We start from the raw sequence: 21159 nt of genomic DNA on the forward strand, positions 1-21159 counted from the left end.
TTTACAAGTCTCAGGGAACTGGCTGCAATAGCTATAACCAGTATACCTCTGGGACCAGCAGCCGGAGCACTCCAAATGGCAGGCATGTAGATTCATAGGTAACACATGCCCAATTTTTCCAGTTTTACCTCTTGCTTTTATGAACCAGAACAAGTTTGGGAGGTTGAAGTAGGGAGAGGGTTAGAAATCATTTCAGCATATACTTTTTTAGGTTCTGCCAGACAACCTTTTATTACATCAGAAAAGCAACACTAGGCACTAGATCCTGCAAAATACGTTCTGACCAACTCTAAACTTTCTGAAGTTATAACCACATCAGTAAGGTTTTTAATGAACAAAAGAGTTAAATACAAACTTTCATATGCAAAATAGATTATTGTATAACTGGCAACCTCAGAGCCAAGTACTAAATTTTCTTCCACAAATTTCAGTGGGGATGGAGTGGGGAGATGTCAGTCTTAATGAGTAGAAAACTTAATTTAGGCTTAATATATAGAAAACAAAAACTCTGAGGAAAAATAGCTTTAAATTGAATAGTATCTTTTGAATTAAACAGCTCAGGCCAGGCCCTACAGTTCTGAGGTTTATACTCAACCAGATCTGGGATGAAAATGAAGATTTAGGGTTTACAGTTACTTCAAATCCATGAATCCAGTTTCAAGACTAAGCCAAGTCACCTCATTTCCAGAAAGGGAAGTCTCTTTAAGATGACCACAACACATCTCTTCGGAAGATGCTTGGATCGTCAGAGTTCCTTGGGCACAGTTCCACCGTTCATGGCACTGTGCCAACGCTGTAGTGTCAGACTTCCTCTGAAAGGCAACGGGAGCCCTATTCCACAGCATTTCATTTCTCCCAGCATTTTTGAGCCTCAAAAAAACAAAAACAAAAAACAAAATCCCAAACCCTCCAGCTTCATGTTGGCAGTTACTGCTCCAGCTCCACTTCCTTCCGCCCCCAGTGAAAGTTCCCTCCTGGTCTTCAGCAGGGAGTGGCAGCTTAACATTCCTTTCAGAAATAAATAGTTCAAACAAGTAATTTAGAGCTAACTGTAAAAGAGCAGCAGCAAATGACCACTGCCCATTATATTTGCAAACGAGTGAGTGAAGGAATACGCTGAACAAACACACAGAAAACAAACAATTCACAGAGTAAATCCTGCATTTCCCACATTCATAGGGAAAAGAATCTCTTAAAAAAAAATAGTAGTTAGCGTTTGTTCTTGTGTGGGTTGAACAGTCCAAAGCTCTGAGCAGGCACAGCCTTACAAACAGGATTGCAAGCAGCCCTCTGCACCCCAAGTCAGGACTAGGGTGCAGTGAGAGGCCTTCATGCACTTTTGACAGCTCAGTACCTGTGAGATAACAGAAGTGATGCAGGGACTTTTTAACCCACAATGCATGAGGTATATGGAAATGTCTGTGAAAGAACCACCAGCAGCTAGAGGGACCAGGCAAAGTTTTCTCACAGCAACTGCTGATGAAGGATTTCCCACACCATCTTCTTCCGGAAGAGAGGCATCTGGTGCTGCAAAGAATCCCATAAACAATACACGCATTACATCATAATGTGCACAGCAGCCCAACCTTCAGGTGTAATCATGTCAATAAAGCAGGATGTCCATGTTCTTTTTCTAAACGTTGACATTTTTAGATCATGGAACATACTTATCAAACCATTAAAAGGCTGGGCGCAGTCCCAGCACTTTGGGAGGCCGAGGAGGGCAGATCACAAGGTCGGGAGATCAAAACCATTCTGGCTAACATGGTGAAACCTCGTCTGCGTTAAAAATACAAAAATTAGCCGGGCATGGTGGTACATGCCTGTAGTCCCAGCTACTCAGGAGGCTGAGGCAGGAGAATCACTTGAACCTGAGAGATGGAGGTTGCAGTGAGCCAAGATCATGCCTCTGCACTCCAGCCTGGGCAACAGAGCAAGACTCCATCTCAAAATAATAATAATAATAATAATAATAATAATAACAACAATAATAAACTAGTGATGTCCTACCTAGGGGTGGGGGCTAAAAAGTCTTAACACATGATTCTTAAATTATTTTAAATAGTTCAAAACATCTAGTAAAAACTGCACATTTGCTCTTAGTAAAACTGCTAAGACTAAGCAATAAATGCCTTTATTTTTTACTGGAATTGTATTAATTCAGCCTGGGAGTCCTAGTTACTTCATGTAATACAGTTTGTATTACAGTTTGTATTCATGGAATAAATAAAGTTGGCTTGGTAGACAACATCAATCAAAATAAGGTCTGTGGATGAAAAATATTTTTTTTTTTTTTGAGACGGAGTCTCGCTCTGTCGCCCAGTCTGGAGTGCAGTGGCCGGATCTCAGCTCACTGCAAGCTCCGCCTCCCGGGTTTACGCCATTCTCCTGCCTCAGCCTCCTGAGTAGCTGGGACTACAGGCGCCCGCCACCTCGCCCGGCTAGTTTTTTGTATTTTTTAGTAGAGACGGGGTTTCACCATGTTAGCCAGGATGGTCTCAATCTCCTGACCTCGTGATCCGCCTGTCTCGGCCTCCCAAAGTGCTGGGATTACAGGCTTGAGCCACCGCGCCCGGCCTGAAAAATATTTTTAATGAGGTTGTCCTCAGTTGTAAAAAGGTTGAGAATCCACTGTTACAAATTCTCAAGAATTCCCAACATACTTGAGTTTCCAATCAAATGCAGAGCCATGGAGAATTAAACAAACAAAAGAGCAGAACAGAAAGGAAGAGCAGTATTCACAAGTTACATCTTGGACCTGTGACTTCAGTGCTCACAGGCCTGTTTTTCCCTTGCTATTAAATACTGGCATACCTCTTTATTTGGCTAGAAATAATAATACACAGGAACCAATGAATGCCAGAGTTCAGAGATTTGCAATTTGTGCCCATTGTGTACCAAAGACTAGGATAAACCTGAGGAGCAGATAAAATAACAAACCCTGATTCTGGCAGGGGTAGGACTAAAACCAAGATTTACAGCAATAAGAATAGCACAGCTACTACTATTTTTTTTTGGGGGGGGGGGAGATGGAGTTTTTTTTTTGGGGGGGAGATGGAGTTTCGCTCTTGTTGCCCCAGGCTGGAGTGCAATGGTGTGATCTCGACTCCCCACAACCTCCACCTCCTGGGTTCAAGCAATTCTCCTGCCTCAGCCTCCCTAGTAACTGGGATTACAGGCATGCGCCACCACGCCTGGCTAATTTTGTATTTTTAGTAGAGACAGGGTTTCTCCATGTTGGTCAGGCTGGTCTTGAACTCCTGACCTCAGCTGATCCACCTGCCTCAGCCTCCCAAAGTGCTGGGATTACAGGCATGAGCCCAGCTACTATTATTTATTTATTTTTGAGACAGAGTCTTGCTCTGTTGCCAAAACTGGAGTGCACTGGCGTGACCTCGGCTCACTGCGACCTCTGCCTCCTGGGTTCAAGCGATTCTCCTGCCTCAGTCTCCTGAGTAGCTGGGATTATAGGTGTGCACCAGCACACCTGGCTAACTTTTGTGTTTTTAGTAGAGATGGGGTTTCACCGTGTTGGCCAGGCTGGTCTTGAACTCCTAACCTCAGGTGATCCGCCTGCCTCGGCCTCCCAAAGTGCTGGGAATATAGGTGTGAGCCACCACGCCTGGCCAGCTACTACTACTGAGAGCTGAACATGTGCCAGGCACTGGCCAAGTGCCTTATCTTGCTTAGTAACAAGTAAATGAACGAGGAGGGTCTTCACTCACCTGAGTAAATGTGATAGGTTTGTCCCTAGAAATATAATCTGCATATTTACAAGTAAACATTCCACAATCACTCCCATTCAACTGTTGAGGAATCTCCTAAAATTACAAAGAAAAAAGAAGGGAGGAAAGGGTAAAACATCATTAAATACAAATCCCTTGGACTTTTTCTAAATATTGCTGTAAACAATATAATACAGGTAAATACTAAATCAGGTATTACCTAAACACACTGTCATATATAAAAACCACAATTATCCTTACTCTATGTGGTATAAAACATAGATCATAGCAAGGGAAAAACAGGCCTTGTGAGAACTGAAGCCACAGGTCTAAGATGTAACTTGTGAATACTGCTTTTCCTTTCTGTTCTGTTCTTGTGTCTAATTCTCCATGGTTCTGCATTTGATTGGAAACCCAGACTATGAGATGGAGAGCGTGACCCCATAGGAAAAATGTTTTTCAGAAAAGAAAAAAACAAAGTGAAAGCTCCATATCTCAGCTCCCATTCAAAGAAACCAAATTGAAAGGAGGTTTACTACCGGGGATGCTAGTCAGAATTATTTCAGAAGCATTTATTAATTTTAGAAAGGGCCAAGTGTGGTCAATCAGAAATGTAACTTCTCTAGCTAAGAAAATAAGACTACTGCTTTGGACCCCTACAGCTTCAAGGCAGACAGAGAGAAGTTCCTGGATAGGAACCAATCAGGATCTTGCTTTGACGGATCAGTTATGCCCTAAGGCAAAAACAAGACTTGCTACAAGCAGCACTAAGAGCATAATAAGCCAAAGGTGGTGGATTCTAAACCCACTGAGCCCACACCTTCTCCAGGCCTGTGTTGCCCTAACCTTGGCGGTTCCTGACACACTCTGGCTGTCAGTCACAAGTAGCACAAGTTAGTAAGAATATGGGAGAGGCCGCTTCCACTGCTGGAAAACACACTAGATGACAAAAGCTCAATTTTTATTCAAAGAAATGAAGTTAATTATGATTTTTAAAGTTTGCTTAAATACATACCATCCATACATACGCAGATACCTCACACTTTTCTTTTAAGCCTAGCATCTCTCACAGAATGGACAAAACTACAGACTACAATATACAAAGAAAGGCAATTTGCTTTCTTTATTCCATTTCCCATACCAGAACACAGGATTCATCCTAACAGACTCTTGCTTACATGTGTGCTCTCCTTAGGAAATCTCAAAGCTTATCCTTCAAATTTTTCTTTTTCTTTTTTTTTTTTTTGAGACAGTCTCGCTCTGTTGCCCAGGCTGGAGTGCAGTGGCGCGATCTCCACTCACTGCAACCTCTGCCTGCCGGGTTTAACTGATTCTCCTGCCTCAGCCTCCTGAATAGCTAGGATTATAAGCATGCGGCACCAGACTCAGTTGATTTTTAGTGGTGACAAGGCTTTGCCATGTTGGCCAGGCTGGTCTCAAATTCCTGACCTCAGGTGATCTGCACACCTTGGCCTCCCAAAGTGCTGGGATTACAGGTGTTAGCCACCGCACCCAGCCCAAATTTTTCAGTTTAGAAATTAAAATGCTTTTTTTGGAATGGGATCCTAAGATTTAAATAAACAAACTCCCAAATTTCGGAAAAGAAATGTAAACTTTCATTAGCATCAACAGGGAAATTAGCCAACTTGAATTTATTGGGTTTTTTCCCCAATTCTGTGAGAGATATGCAAGCATATGGTTAACATTACATTTGGTGCAAGAAGATGAAAGCGAAGCAACCATCTTAGTTAAATTAATTGCTAAAGATTTAGAAGCAGATCATTCTTAAGATGTATACTCTGGCCAGGCATAGTGGCTCACACCTGTAATCCCAGCACTTTGTTTTGGGAGGCCAGGAGTTTGAGACTAGCCTGGGCAACAAAGCAAGATCCCGTCTCTACAAAAAAGAAAGAAAGAAAGAAAGAAAAAGATGTGTACTTTAAAAGTATGCAGGGAGGGAGGAAGGGCGGGAAGGGAGCCAAATCTGAATAATATACTATTAGTAAATGCAACAAAGTATGTCAAATATAGATGATTGTCACTCACATGTGGTTTCATGCTGTAATGGGTCCACTCTAAAAGATTGAGATCACTATTTCTTTTGGTCTTACTTTCATCCTGTAAATACTGACTAAAAAGCAAAACAAAGAAGGAATACAACAATAAATCCTAACAGAAACTAACCATTATGGTTACAAAGGGCTTTGTGATGTTAAACAGATATGCCATTCTCAAATCCATATTCATTAGCTTTTTAAAAACGTGACTGCTTTCTGGATTTTTTTTTTTAGATGGAGTCTCGCTCTGTCGCCCAGGCTGGAGTGCAGTGGTGCGATCTCGGTTCACTGCAACCTGTGCCTCCCAGGTTCACGCCATTCTCCTGCCTTAGCCTTCCAAGTAGCTGGGACCACAGGCACCTACCACCACGCCCTGCTAATTTTTTGTATTTTTTTTAGTAGAGACGGGGTTTCGCCATGTTAGCCAGGATGCTCTCGATCTCCTGAACCTGTGATCCCGCCTGCCTCAGCCTCCCAAAGTGGCTTTCTGGATTTTTAATTTAATTTGGGGAGGTCTGCTTATAAAAATTGTACATGCTTGTTTTTTTTTTTTTTTTTTTTTTTTTTTTTTTGAGACGGAGTCTTGCTCTGTCGCCCAGGCTGGAGTGCAGTGGCTGGATCTCAGCTCACTGCAAGCTCCGCCTCCCGGGTTCACGCCATTCTCCTGCCTCAGCCTCCCGAGTAGCTGGGACCACAGGCGCCCGCCACCTCGCCCGGCTAATTTTTTGTATTTTTAGTAGAGACGGGGTTTCACCGTGTTAGCCAGGATGGTCTCGATCTCCTGACCTCGTGATCCGCCCGTCTCGGCCTCCCAAAGTGCTGGGATTACAGGCTTGAGCCACCGCGCCCGGCCCATGCTTGTTTTTTTAAAAGTTGAAATATATATCAGGTTGATAAGCATTAGATGCCCCCACTAAAATTAAGATATAAAAAATAACATAGGCCTGGTGCAGTGGCTCATGCCTGTAAATCAACACTTTGGGAGGCCGAGGCGGAAGGATCACCTGAGGCCAGGAGTTTGAGACCAGCCTGACCAACATGGAGAAACCCCGTCTCTACTAAAAATACAAAATTAGCCAGGCATGGTGGCACATGCCTTTAATCCCAGCTACTTGGGAGGCTGAGGCAGGAGAATTGCTTGAACCCAGGAGGTGGAGGTTGTGGTGAGTCGAGATCATGCCACTGCACTCTAGCCTGGGCAGCAAGAGTGAAACTCCGTCTCAATAAATAAATAAATAAATAAATAAATAAGATAAAAAGCCAAAGACCACCGGGCACAGTGGCTCACGCCTGTAATCCCAGCATTTTGGGAGGCTGGGGCGGGCAGATCACCTGAGGTTGGGAGTTCAAGACCAGCCTGACCAACATGGAGAAACCCTGTCTCTACTAAAAATTCAGAAATTAGCTGGGCATAGTGACGGAGACTATACTCCCAGCTTCTTGGCAGGCTGAGGCACAAGCATCACTTGAACCCAGGAGGCGGAGGTTGCAGTGAGCTGAGACTGCACCACTGCACGGGGTGACACAGTGAGACTCCATCTCAAAAAAAAAAAAAAAAAACAACAGCATGAATGTAATAAAATATGAGTTTTCAAATCCTATTATAAGCAACACATCAAACTATACTGTATGATCCCAGTAAGAACATTTCTATACATGGGATAATATATGTATATGTATGAACGCAAATGTATGTGTGCACAATTTATACACATCTTACAAAGAAAAGACTAGAAGAGAATCATTTTATAAACAATTTGGTATATCTTATGATTTTTAGAATTGTCTTCTCTATACTTTTTATTCAAGATAAACAACTATAAATAAAAATAACCTTTTATACTAAACAATATTGAATTATTGTTAGCAACAACTTTTCTTCACAAGATTAATTTGTCCTTAGTAAAAGTTAAAAGAAGGAACTTCATTGCTTCTAGTGAGCAGAAAAGGAAAAATGGACCCATCTTACTGATGCATTTTCTCACTTAACTCATGTCACTACTTTACCTAGCTAAGAAGTAGCTATGCTTTAAAGACCGGTTTCTATTATAGCAATTACTATTTGGAACAGTCCCCTGAAACCACACACTTTAAACATCGCCCCTGGGTTCTGAGATAAACTCAACTCTCATGGAAAGCATAAAGATATGAGTGGGCTTAAGAATTTAGAGGACTAACACTCCCCAACTAACAGCTCCTTAGAACATTCAGAATAATGTATCAATCCCAAAGAAATCTAATGCAAATCACAGGATTCTAATAAGATCTATTTTACATCATAATACATGACAAACTTGTTTTCAGTGATGCTACTAAACATGTTTTCTCAGTTGCAATCAGCTATTATTTTTAGACCAAAAAAAAATAAAATGCATTCTAAGTCCTGAAATAGCCTTAACTATACATTAGACAACCATCCACACAGCTTCCTAGGATGAGATAGAAGAGAGATCACCTCAACAGGGGGTAGTGAGGTTTTCAACCTTTACTTACAGGAGAATCTCACAGATCCTGTGGCCCTTTTGTCCCATAGAATCCAGGTATTTAAGACACTTTTTTCTTAGGTCTATCACCTATAATGGAAAAAGATAACATCCAGAAACATCTTAAATGTAAGAGGAGTGAGAATTTTACTTCCAAAAATAAAAGCATCTTTTAAAAACTACATGTAACAATATAAATGGATTTCTAAGATACATAAAAAATGTATTATGTATCTTAGAAATACAGGGCCAGGCATGGTGGCTCACACCTGTAATCCCAGCACTTTGGGAGGCCGAGGCAGGCAGATCATGAGGTCAGGAGTTTGAGACCAGCCTGACCAACATGGTGAAACCCTGTCTCTACTGAAAAATACAAAAATTAGTCGGGTGTGGTGGCACGCGCCTGTAATCCTAGCTGCTCAGGAGGCTGAGGCAGGAGAATCACTTGAATCTGGAAGGCAGAGGTTTCTGCGAGCCAAGATTGTGCTACTGTACTCTAGCCTGGGTTACAGCGAGACTATCTCAAAAAAAAAAGAAAAGAAAAACAATATCCACTTATATTGGTACATGTATTAAAATTTTTTTAGTTAAAAATATATCTTATGTAACTTTAGTAAAAAAGTGTATTTTTAAGTTAAAAAATTAGTGGTCCTCTCAGAGTGATGAGACTTTTTTTTTTTTTTTTGCTTTCTTTATATCTGTATCTTTCCTTCTTTCCTTCTCTTCTTCCTTTCTTTCTCTCTCTCTCTTTTTTTTTTTTTTTTGAGACAAGATCTCACTTTGACACCCAGGCTGGAGTGCAGTGGTGTGATTACAGCTCACTGCAGCCTTGACCTCCTGGGCTCAGGGAATCTTCCACCTCAGCCTTCCAAGTAGCTGGGACCATAGGTGTGCACCACCATGCCCAGCAAATTTTTAAATTTGTATATAGACAGGGTCTTTCCATGTTGCCCAGGCTGGTCTCAAACTCTTGGGCTCAAGCAACCCCTCCTGCCTCGGCCTCCCAAAGTCTGGGATTATAGGCATGAGCCACCACACCTGGCCTTATAAGTGCATTTTTCTACAATAAACCTGTACTATCTTGTAAACAAAACTAAATAAATATAATAACCCTTATGTGTACTAAGACTCTTTCCTATTAAAAATGAAAGCTCCTCGCCCAGGTAAGGTGGCTCACACCTATGATCTCAGCACTTTGGGAGGCTGAGGTGGCGGATCACGAGGTCTGGAGTTCAAGACCAGTCTGACCAACATGGTGAAACTCCATCTCTACTGAAAATACAAAAATTAGCCAGGTACGGTGGCCCACACCTGTAATCCCAGCTACCGACGTAGGAGAATCGCTTGAACCCAGGAGGCGGAGGCTGCAGTGAGCTGAGATTGCGCCCTTGCACTCCAGCCTGGGAGGCAGAGCAAGACTCCATCTCAAAAAATAAATAAAATAAATAAATAAATAAATAAATAAGAAAGCTCCTCAAGTTCAAGGACTTTGTCTTCTAGGTTTCTAAGTTGTTCAACTCAAGAACTAAAAAGGAGGCCTGGTGCGGTGGCTCACCCATCATTTTGAGAGGCTGAGGTGGGAGGACTGCTTAAAGCCAGGAGCTCGAGACTAGCTTGGGCAAAAAAAAACAAGACTCTGTCTCTACAAACAAATTAAAAATGAATTTAAAAAAATCAGCCAGGCATAGTGGTGCACATCTGTAGTCCCAGCTACCTGGGAGGCTAAAGTGAGAGGATCACTTGTGCCCAGGAGGTGAGGTTACAGTGAGCTATGGTTGTGCCACTATACTCCAGCTTGGGTGGCAGAATAAGACCCTGTCTCTAAAAATAAAAATTTAAAAAAAAAGAAAAAGAAAAAGAAAAAAAGGCCAGGCATGGTGGCTCACACCTGTAATACCAGCACTTTGAAAACTGAGGCAGGAGAACCACTTGAGGCCAGGCGTTGGATACCAACCAGGGCAACATAGCAAGACTCCATCTTGCCAAATAAGTAAATAAATAAAATTAGCCAAGCATGGTGGTGGACCATGCCTGTAGTTCTAGTCACTCAGGAGGCTGAGGCAGGAGGACCACCTAAGTCCAGGACTTCCAGGCTGCAATGAGCTATGATCACACCAATTCTCTCCAGCCTGGGTAACACAGCAAGACCTAGTCTCTAATTTTAAAAAATAGTAAAATAAAATAAACATAAAATTTTTAAAAAATAAATAAATAAGAACTAAAAAGGGTTGGGTGAAGGAGGAGACATTAAAAAAATAAAAAATAAAAAGAGACTCTGCAGAGCATGCTTATAATATATTCTACTGGCCTTTATACACAGGGCAGAAAAGGGCAGCATTATTTTTAAAAAATGGTCTTTATCCAAAGTCCAACAATTAACCATTAACCCTCTTTACTCACCACCAGGCTCCAATGTACCTTCCGATGAATAGGCACCAGAATAATTTCTTGTTCAAAGAGATTTACCCCTTTGGTCCATCGTTTCACTGCTTGGTAACCCCCAGACTTTAATTTAGGATAGAAGAAAGTACTAAATACATGAAGTGCTGGATAGCCTTGCTTTCTATTTCTTTCCACCAGAAGATTCATGTAAAAATTAATGACCTACAAAATACCAAGGGAGCAAAAGCTGGAACATGGCAAATATATTATCAAAATTAAATTTCTACCTGAATAAGGATGAATTCAAAGGTAAGGTACTAAAGAAGGGGATAAAAGGACTCTCTATAGTAGAAGACATGGAAAAAAGTGATCAGTGCAAAATGGAACACATGAAAATGGAATGAAACTGTACTTTTAAGGCATGTGAGTAACACTTAACGGCCAGAAGATGGAATCCAGGAAGAAAGTCTGTGCAATAATGAAAAGATCTACATAACTGTAACACAGCAAAAAAATGCAGAAATATTAACAGTAAGTGAATTTTACTACATATAAATTAGACTTCAATTTTAAAATATAAACTGGAAGGACATACACTAAAATATTAACATTTTATTTATCTTTGAGTGGTGGTACTTTTGAACAGTAATATTTTTTACTTTTCCTGTATTTTCCAAATGTTCTACAATAAACAAATTACATTATAATGTAAAACAAAACATTCCTGTTTTCAAAGAATGTGTTTATAAGTAACTAGTCATAGGGGATTTCCCTCAAAGAGAGAAGATGCAGGGGCTAAACAGTTCGGGAAAGAACCCACCAGAAAATTGTCAAAGAACTTAAGAGTTAGCTTCTGCTAAATGTATTAAGGATACAAGATGACAAGTTAGGCAAAATTTTTCAGCTATCACTCAAATAAAGAAAAATACATACAGTATATAGTAATCAATATATCCCTTTATTACTCAAAAAATAAAACAGGCCAGGCGTGGTGCCTCACTCCTGTAATCCCAGCACTTTGGGAGGCCAAGGCGGGCAGATCACCTGAGGTCCAGAGTTTGAGACTAGCCTGACCAACATGGAGAAACCCTGTCTCTCCTAAAAATGCAAAATTAGCCGGGCGTGGTGGTACATGCCTGTAATCCCAGCTACTTGGGAGGCTGAGGTAGGAGAATCGCTTGAACCCAGGAGGTGGAGGTTGCATGGAGCCAAGATTGCACCATTGCACTCCAGCCTGGACAACAAGAGCGAAACTCTGTCTCAAAAACAAAAAACAAAAACAAAAAAACAGCTACTATAAGAATCCACCTAAAATACAGTATCACTTGCTGCTTCCTCCCATTCATCAGCTGTATCCAGGGTTTATTGAAGACCAGTAAATGAAGTGGTGGATGCAATAAAGTACAGACGCAGAAAAGGGAAACACACTGGTAATTAAAGGCAGAAAATCAGAACTACCCATCTTTTTAAGATTTAAGATGTTTTTGTTTTAATTATAACTAAGAGTTGCTTTACCAACCCCTTATAACTGGGTAGAAGTCACTTTGATTATAGATAGTAAATAAATAGTTAAACTTAATGATGGCCAAAAGGGGGAGGGAATACAACTTACTTCATCATTGAGCCAGTGATAGTTCTTTAATGTCTGAATATCTCCTCGAGTAATTCGCAATTTGAAAGCACAACTTAGGATTTCATCCTGTGGGCCATGGCCTAGGGCATTACTGATTTCCTTTTCCATGTCCTGAATTAGCAAGTCCAGAAGTTGTTATTTTAATATAGAACCCATTATCAGTTATTGAAAACTCTGAGACTGAAAAAAAGTTTTTCATCTCGGCAACCACCTGACTCTTGAGAAAAATATACTATCAAAGACTTACTAAACTATAATACGAAAACATTTTTTTCTTATTTTTTAGTAATAGAGATGGGGCCTCATTATATTGCCCAAGTTGGTTGCAAACTCCTGGGCTCAAGCAATACCCGCCTTGGCCTCCCAAAGTGCTGAGATTATAGGCATGAGCCATCCACAGCAACCCTGAAAATATTTTAACTTGTAACTACAAAGCAATCTTACTAATACAACAAAATGCTGGTTCACTTATTAGCTTGTGGAAACAATAATAATAATATTTACATCTAAAGTATGGTCTCAATTATCCTACTACTATGTATTAACCACTATGAGCCAAACATGGTGTTAGATACTTGAAGCACATCATTAATCCATATTAGTGGGGAAGATATTATTTTATCTTCCCCACTAATATGGATTTTATAGAGAAGAAAACTGAGAATTTATTTTACATATTCAAAGTCATATAATTATTAAAAGGTAGAACAAAGATTTGAACCCAGGTGTGTCTAATTTCCTGGCCTTTGCTCCCTTCATAATACTAAAATCCTGATTTCCACTTTAAACTTTTATTTTTTTTTTGAGACAGAGTCTCACTTTGTCACCCAAGCTGGAGCGCAGTTGCATGATCTCACCTCACTGCAACCTCTGCCTCCCAGGTTCATGCGATTTTTGTGCCTCTGTCTCCTGATTAGCTGGAATTATAGGCACGCACCACCATGCCAGCTATTTTTTTTGTATTTTTAGTAAAGACGAGGTTTCACCATGTTGACCAGGCTGGTCTTGAACTCCTGACCTCAAGTGATCTGCCTGCCTCAGCCTCCCAAAGTGCTGGGATTACAGGCGTGAGCCACCGCACCTATTCTTTCCTTTAAACTTTTAAAACATCAAAATAGGCTGGGTGCGGTGGCTCACGCCTGTAATCCCAGCACTTTGGGAAGCCAAGACGGGTGGATCATGAGGTCAGCCTGGCCAGCATGGTGAAACTACGTCTCTACTAAAAAGACAAAAATTAGCTGGGCATGGTGGCACGCACCTATAGTCCCAGCTACTCAGGAGGCTGAGGCAGAAGAATCACTTGAACCTGGGAGGCAGAGGTTGCAGTAAGCTGAGATCATCCCGCTGCACTCCAGCCCGGCGACAGAACGAGACTCCATCTTAGAAATAAGTAAATAAAACGTCAAAATAAGATTAGGACATCTAAGGGGTTATACCATCCTTTTTGACATGAAGAGAATAAGCAAACAGGCCGAAACTTGGAAACCAGGCAGCAATCTAGCAATTGACTCCTTATGGAATAAATGGCTTCATCATACTAAAGAATTGTGCAGATAAATGCATTATTTAAGATATAAAACTAAATCCATTAACCCAATAGAAATTATTTTCCTCTAGGCCCGGGGCAGGGACTCGCGCCTATAATCTCAGCACGTTGGCAAGCTGAGGTGGGTAAATCACCTAAGGTCAGGAGTTCGAGACCTGCCTGGCCAACACAGTGAAACCCAGTCTCTACTAAAAATACAAAAATTAGCTGGGCGTGGTGGCAGGTGCCTGTAATCCCAGCTACTTGGGAGGCTGAGCCAGGAGAATCACCTGAACCCAGGAAGCAGAGGTTGCAGTGAGCCAAGATCGCGCCATTGCACTCCAGCCTGGGCAACAAGAGTGAAACTCCATCTCAAAAAAAAAAAAAAGAAATTATTTTCTTCCAAATATATGCTTCCTCCCCCTGCACATAGCTTCACTATTTTATGGATCTCTCTCTCCACCTGCATGCCCAATATAACAGTAAGTATTCAAGAGATTTGCCTACTAGGCCAGCATTGTAGAGGAAGCCAAGATGTGGGCACATCTTTAAAATAAGAATTTTAACTACCTTCATTCTTTATGTTCTGTAAGTTTTTACTATTTTCAAATGCAATAATCAGCAAAAGGGGCATTTTAGTAAACTATAATCACTTTTTTAAAAAATGCAATGAACTTATTCCTAATGCCAAACCCATACTATATAACTCAACATATTTGAAGGTTAGAATTTACAAAGAATCTGTTGTATTCCAAGATATGACATGGTTGTGTTGACTCACATTTGCTAAATATCAATCTGATCCCTTAGGCCACTAATGATCATGACTCACTAAAGATCAGTGTAGTCAAAGTGAATAAACAGCCTATGGACCTGATTTGTTTTCATACATTCATCCCTAGTCTGGAGAAAGTCCTCAAAACAAAATATGCAAGTTTAGAATAACTGAGGTTATTTAAGGACATGCCTCTTTAGGATCAATACAAAGAACAATACCTCTGTAAGTTCAAGGAGATCGTCCGTTCTTCTGTCCCTCTCTTTGCCTGAGCAATTCTTTTCCTTTGTCTCAATTGACACTTTCCTCCTGAGTAAGCCATTGCTTCCACTGCCCAGGCGGAGTCGGGCCGACACTTCTTCTGATAGGTCGGGCTCCAGTTGGTATCCCCTCCTCTGATCAAAAAAGTATCTAAATTCTACTGACATGTTTGATACTTGCAAATATAAACACGGATTACACATGAAATATAAAACTGCCACTAATGTGAAAGAAAAGAGAATTAGCAAATCCCCCAAGTGAGTAGATTTACCATATCTGTCTGTCCCTGCAAGGGGGAACAAAAAAAGCTACAGACCTAGGCCTCACAGGACCCTCCGTTACAAACCATGAAACAGAACACTCACCACCTTCCCTGGAAATAGCAAGAAAAGTATTTTCAGTTCTCCTATCACAATTAAAAACAGTATGTTTAAAAGATATTATGAAAGTTTTAAACAGCAAAAAATATGACCCACAATCCCATCACTCAGAATAAATCCCTACTATCTTTACTGTAACTAAACTTGGTTCTAGTTCATCCTTGTAAAAAGTCATTTTATATGACAGAAAATGCACAAAACATTAACATACCACTTACTTCATTTTTGTAAAATGAACACCTATATAACCACAATTGTGGTAAACAAATAGAATTCTGCCAGCACCCCAGAACATATCATCTCTTTCCAGAGATGTATGACTTTTAAGAAATTCTCCCTAAGAAGCCATAAAATGGCTTGGTTGGTAATGTGTTGGTATGGAGGCAGGTTGGTCTCTCATAAACAAAGGTGGCTACTGTAGAGGCAAAACTCCAACAACTCAGAAGGCAGAAAAAAGCTGTGTATTTTCAATGTTTCCTGTTGCTTTGCTGCCTTTTTTTTTTTTTTTTTTGGAGACAGAGTCTTACTCTGTCACCCAAGCTGGAGTGCAGTGGTGTGATCACAGCTCACTGCAGCCTTGACCTCCTGGGCTCAAGTGATCCTCCCACCTTAGCTTCCCCAGTAGCTGGGACTACAGATGTGCCACCATGCCTGGCTAATTTTTAAATGTTTTTGTGGAGACAGTCTCACTGTGTTGCCCAGGCTGGTCTCAAACTCCTGGGCTCAAGTGATCCTTCTGCCTTGGCCTCCCAAAGTTCTGGTATTACAGGTATGAGCCACTGTGCCTGGCTGGCTTGCTGCTTTTTTAAAGAAAAACAACAGAATTAACAATCAAAGTAATACATATATATATATATATGCTTTTTCTTGCTTTTCATGGGCACTAAAACATAAGTTATAGTAAGAACACAGATATCAAATGTAACGGGGATTTTCACTTACACTTTCATTTTCAAATCTGATTCCGATCATCTTCTCCGTATCAGAAATTTTCCCCTTTGAACACCTAAGGAAACAAATTGAGAGATGACAGACTTCTGCTAGATGACTTACATCCTAGTTTTAGAAATAAGATTTCATAATTTGTAAATAAAAATTGCCTTGAGTTTATACAATACTCTAAATCAAGAGTCGACAAACTTTTCTGAAAAGGAACAGACAGTATTTTAGGCTTTGCAGGTTTTATGGTCTTGGGCACGTGGCAACTCTGCCACTGTAATTTAAAAGCAGCCATAGATAGTATGTAAATGAATTCACATGTTCCAATAGAAATTTACTATACAAAAATAGGTAAGTAGACCAGATTTGGCCCATGGGCCATAGTTTACAAACTCTGCTATAAACCATCATCCCAAAATCCTAAAGCATGCAGAGCTGCCTTTACTGTTCCTATCCTAAAAACACTGATCACTAGACATCCCCACACCAACCAAACTCCCATCTAAGAAGCACGTGTTTCTCCCAACCCCTGATGCCTGAGAGATAAAGGGTACCCCCCAACCCGCCAGGCTAGGGTGGGCATCTGACATAAGAGATAGCTACCTATCTACCCAAATATGCTGACCAACTACCAGAATTCAAGAGAGTTCACAGTTCCTCAGAACTGCTTACTCATAAATACGGCTTAGAAAGTAAGAAAATATATATTAAAAGAAAGTGTAGAATGAACTGAATGTACGTACCTCTTTTCACTTCTCAATGAACATAGAGGTCCCCTTGTTTCAACAAGTCTATCTGTGAGGACGGTAAAGATTAAATGTTTCCTTCATTAATGAATAATATAGTTGGAATTTCAGCTTACAGTTTCCACAACGTCAAGACATTCCACTACATTGAAATGCTACAGTGGGCCGGGCACGGTGGCTCAAGCCTGTAATCCCAGCACTTTGGGAGGCCGAGACGGGCGGATCACGAAGTCAGGAGATCGAGACCATCCTGGCTAACACGGTGAAACCCCATCTCTACTAAAAAAATACAAAAAAACTAGCCAGGCGATGTGGCGGGCGCCTGTAGTCCCAGTTACTCGGGAGGCTGAGGCAGGAGAATGGCGTAAACCTGGGAGGCGGAGCTTGCAGTGAGCCGAGATCGCGCCACTGTACTCCAGCCTGGGCGACAGAGCAAGACTCCGTCTCAAAAAAAAAAAAAAAAAAAAAAAATGCTACAGTGAATTCCAAAGACACTAGCCTCCCTATACACTAAGTTGCCTAAAAAAATGCATACATATCTTTGCTACATATCTTTGCTGTTTAAATATAATCTTTACTATAAACTGAGTGATATCTGCTCATTTGGTAAGCTGTCATTTAGTGGACAGTAAGTGGAGAAATATAAGGTAATTGTTATATAAGGAATATAATAAAATTTCAGCTCACAAAAGAGTTGCTACTATCTAGCAGCTTAAGGATAATAATCCAGAGCCATGTTATGAATCTACTTCACCTTGAAACAGCTGTTCTACTAAACTCCTAGATAAGCCCCAGTCAATGCTGTGAGGCTTTTTTTTTTTTTTTTTTTTGAGACAATGTCTCACTGTCACCCAGGCTGGAGTACAGTGGTGTGATCTTGGCTCACTGCAACATCCACCTCCCAGGTTCAGGTGATTCTACTGCCTCAGCCTCCCAAGTAGCTGGGATTACAGGCAAGTGCCACCATGCATGGCTAATTTTTGTATTTTTAGTAGAGATGGGGTTTTACCATGTTGTCCAAGCTGGTCTTGAACTCCTGACCTCAGGTGATCCACCTGCCTTGGCCTCCCAAAGTGCTGGGATTACAGGCGTGAGCCACCATGCCTGGCCCAACGCCGTGAAATTTGACAGTATTTTGGTACACCATCTACACTTGAATGTCAATTTTCTACCTCATATGAACACTGTAACATGAAATAAGGTCAATATACTAAGACAAGGCTAAATCTAGGAACTCACATTGTTTTGGAACAAACTGAGTTGTTTTGACTCCGTGATTTTGCTCTTCCCCCCAGCCTTTGGTCTTTAATGTGTCCATCTGACTTCTTTGAGAACTTAGAAACACAAAAAGCGAGGGAGATCAGATACAAAAGCAAAGTGTATCATTAATATGCATTATCTCTGTCCAGCAAGCTTCTCCAAATAGGGGTGATTGACTACCCAATTATATCAAATTACAACAGAAAGGAAACAACTACATGGGACTAGGATAAAAGGAGTCTAATCCTGATTCTAATAATATTTCAGCCAAGTTACCTGAATTCCAGTTTCTCTATTTGTAAAATCAGAGGTTCTGAATCCCCAGTGACGCATTAACCGAAAAATCTCAGTGTGACAAAACTCAGATTAAAAGATAAAAAGCTTTTTAAGCTATGTATTTAAATCGATCCTGAAACAATACATTAAAAGCAAGAACTTGGCCGGGCGTGGTGGCTCACGCCTATAATTCCAGCACTTTGGGAGGCGGAGGCAGGCGGATCACGAGGTCAGGAGTTCAAGACCAGCCTGACCAACATGCTGAAACCCCGTCTCTACTAAAAACAAACAAAAAAAATTAGCTGGGCATGGTGGCACGCGCCTGTAATCCCAGCTACTCAGGAGGCTGAGGCAGGAGAATTGCTTGAACCCGAGAGGCAGAGGTTGCAGTGAGCAGAGATGGAGCCACTGCACTCCAGCCTGGGTGACAGAGGGAGACCCCATCTCAAAAAATTAAAATTTTAAAAATTTAAAAAATAGAAAAAAATAAAAGCAAGAACTCTTTTTTTTTTTTTTTTTTTTGAGACGGAGTCTCACACTGTCACCCAGGCTGGAGTGCAGTGATGTGATCTCGGCTCACTGAAATCTCCACCTCCTGGGTTCAAGCAATTCTCCTGCCTCAGCCTCTCAAATAACTGGGATTACTGGCGCCCACCACTACACCTGGTTAATTTTTGTATTTTTAGTAGAGATGGGGTTTCGCCATGTTGGTCAGGCTGGTCTCGAAGTCCTGACCTCCAGTGACCCACCTGTCTCAGTCTCCCAAAGCGCTGGGATTACAGGTATGAGCCATCGCGCCCAGCCAAAAGCAGGAACTTTCAAAAGCATAAATAGTTTGAGGGTTTCGCCAACATGACAAAGCCAAGAGATCGTTAAACATACTGCTGCTTCCAACATGTGGCTGCTCAAAATGGAGAAAATACTGACATTCTGACTAAATCTAAAGAATTTTTTTAAAAAGTTCACAACTGATTATTCTCAAACAATCTGTTACTTCTGCATTCAAAAGCTAGATAGTAGGCCGGGTGTGGTGGCTCACGCCTGTAATCCCAGCACTCTGGGAGGCTGAGGCAGGCAGATCACCTGAGGTCAGGTGTTCGAGACTGGTCTGGCCAACATGGCGAAACCCCGTCTCTACCAAAAATACAAAAAATTAGCTGGGTGTGGTGGCGGACGCCTGTAATTCCAGCTACTCAGGAGGCTGAGGCAGGAGAATTGCTTGAACCCAGGAGGCGGAGGTTGCATTGAGCCGAGATTGCATCATTGCACTCCAGCCTGGGCAAGAAGAGTGAAATTCCGGCCAGGCACGGTGGCTCATGCCTGTAATCCAGTACTTTAGGAGGCTGAGGCGAGCAGATCACGAGGTCAGGAGTTCAAGACCAGTCTGACCAACGTGGTGAAACCTGGTCTCCACTAAAAATACAAAAAATTAGCCAGGCATAGTGGTGCGCGCCTGTAATCCCAGCTACTAAGGAGGCTGAGGCAGGAGAATCGCTTGAACCTGGGAGGTGGAAGTTACAGTGAGCTGAGATCATGCCATTGCACTCCAGGCTGGGTGACACAGCGAGACTCCATCTCAAAAGAAAAAAAGAAAAAAAAAGAGTGAAACTCTATCTCAAAAAAAAAAAAAAAGCTAGATAGTATTGCGTGACTTTTTAACCTTCAATTTGCTATTTATATAATTTCCGGGATCCCTGTGTTTTCTCACACCACTTGTTAGAATTACCCAGTGTACCTCAATCCTGAGCTCACCCATTTTTTGTCCTCCTTTCATAGGCAAATACAAGGCCAGATATCACTTCCTTCTGTCACTCTCATCTATTAATATTTGCTCAAATCATTAGAGTATTTAATTAACAAGCTGTATCATAAGGAAAATTCTTATGACCTGGGAGACTTTAATCTTGTCTCTAGCGGGTTTCCAAATGTGCTAAGATTCAATCTCTATGCTGCCACAGGGACTAGGTGTGTCTCATGGGGTGGGGGTGAGGCAGGGGGAAGGAAAAAAGACAAAAAGAAAGACTGTGAGGAGGTGAAGGAGAAAGGAAGGAAGGAAGGGAGATGGGAGAAATGGAGAGATGGGCAGGAGCAGGGTGGGGAAGGGAGGCAGAGAGAGAGATTGTGGGAAATGTATGCTGGGGAGGTTGAAGAAACTCTCTGCCTCCTGGGAGACCTACTTCAACCAGTGATCTGCTTTTTTATATAAGAGTTTAAAGTAAAAGTTTACCTGAACAAAGGGTCCTAAAGGTAACATAAAATTTTACTTTGCAAACTACTGTTACATATTATCCATTACTAGATAAATATCCAGGCAAATGACAGGGCTAGTTCTCTCAGGTTTAACCTCTTCTTTCAATAAAGCCCTTCCCACCAATACTTTCTCCAAAAACAAACCAAAAAAAGATGCCTAGCAAAACATTATCTATTAGCTCATTGTCACCTGTGATAACCTGAAGCTACAGGACAGACAGAGTTTCCATGACCACTTTCTTTAAGTCGTTCCAATAACCTTCGGTACTTCTCTCTTTCCTCTTTTTGAACACCCTAAATAAAAGAAAGCATGTTAGATAAGTACCAGCACATTAAATTTATAATTAAAAGGCCAAATGTAACCCATAGATGTGTTTTATTTGCCAGCACTGTTTTTAATATTCCTTTGAATTAATTATTAACTTTATACATTTTTTAAGAATCAAAAAATCTGGCCTCCTTCAATC

The 21159-nt window shown here is 41.2% G+C and overlaps 1 protein-coding gene across 3 annotated transcripts in view; it reads right to left on the reverse strand.

Moving 5' to 3' along the window:
- Positions 1 to 203: 203 nt before the first annotated feature.
- Positions 204 to 21159, reverse strand: part of SENP2 (SUMO specific peptidase 2) — a 46504-nt gene continuing 25548 nt past the window's right edge. Inside the window, exons 7-18 of one of the 3 annotated variants that reach the window (XR_749436.2) lie at positions 20883 to 20986; positions 18146 to 18240; positions 16904 to 16955; positions 16164 to 16227; positions 14802 to 14975; positions 12260 to 12391; positions 10666 to 10869; positions 8276 to 8355; positions 5772 to 5856; positions 3726 to 3821; positions 1355 to 1527; positions 204 to 870 (exon numbers count right to left, since the gene is read on the reverse strand). Coding sequence is in view for 2 of the 3 variants with exons in the window: in XM_010376595.1 (XP_010374897.1) it covers positions 1465 to 1527; positions 3726 to 3821; positions 5772 to 5856; positions 8276 to 8355; positions 10666 to 10869; positions 12260 to 12391; positions 14802 to 14975; positions 16164 to 16227; positions 16904 to 16955; positions 18146 to 18240; positions 20883 to 20986 (1149 nt within the window). In the remaining variant the exon portion in view is untranslated. Of the gene's footprint in view, positions 1528 to 3725; positions 3822 to 5771; positions 5857 to 8275; positions 8356 to 10665; positions 10870 to 12259; positions 12392 to 14801; positions 14976 to 16163; positions 16228 to 16903; positions 16956 to 18145; positions 18241 to 20882; positions 20987 to 21159 lie in introns of all 3 variants that reach the window. The other 2 variants (XM_010376595.1, XM_030931031.1) reach the window with 2 other exon arrangements.

This window comes from Rhinopithecus roxellana, chromosome 1, assembly GCF_007565055.1.
Source record: "Rhinopithecus roxellana isolate Shanxi Qingling chromosome 1, ASM756505v1, whole genome shotgun sequence".
NCBI lineage: Eukaryota > Metazoa > Chordata > Mammalia > Primates > Cercopithecidae > Rhinopithecus > Rhinopithecus roxellana.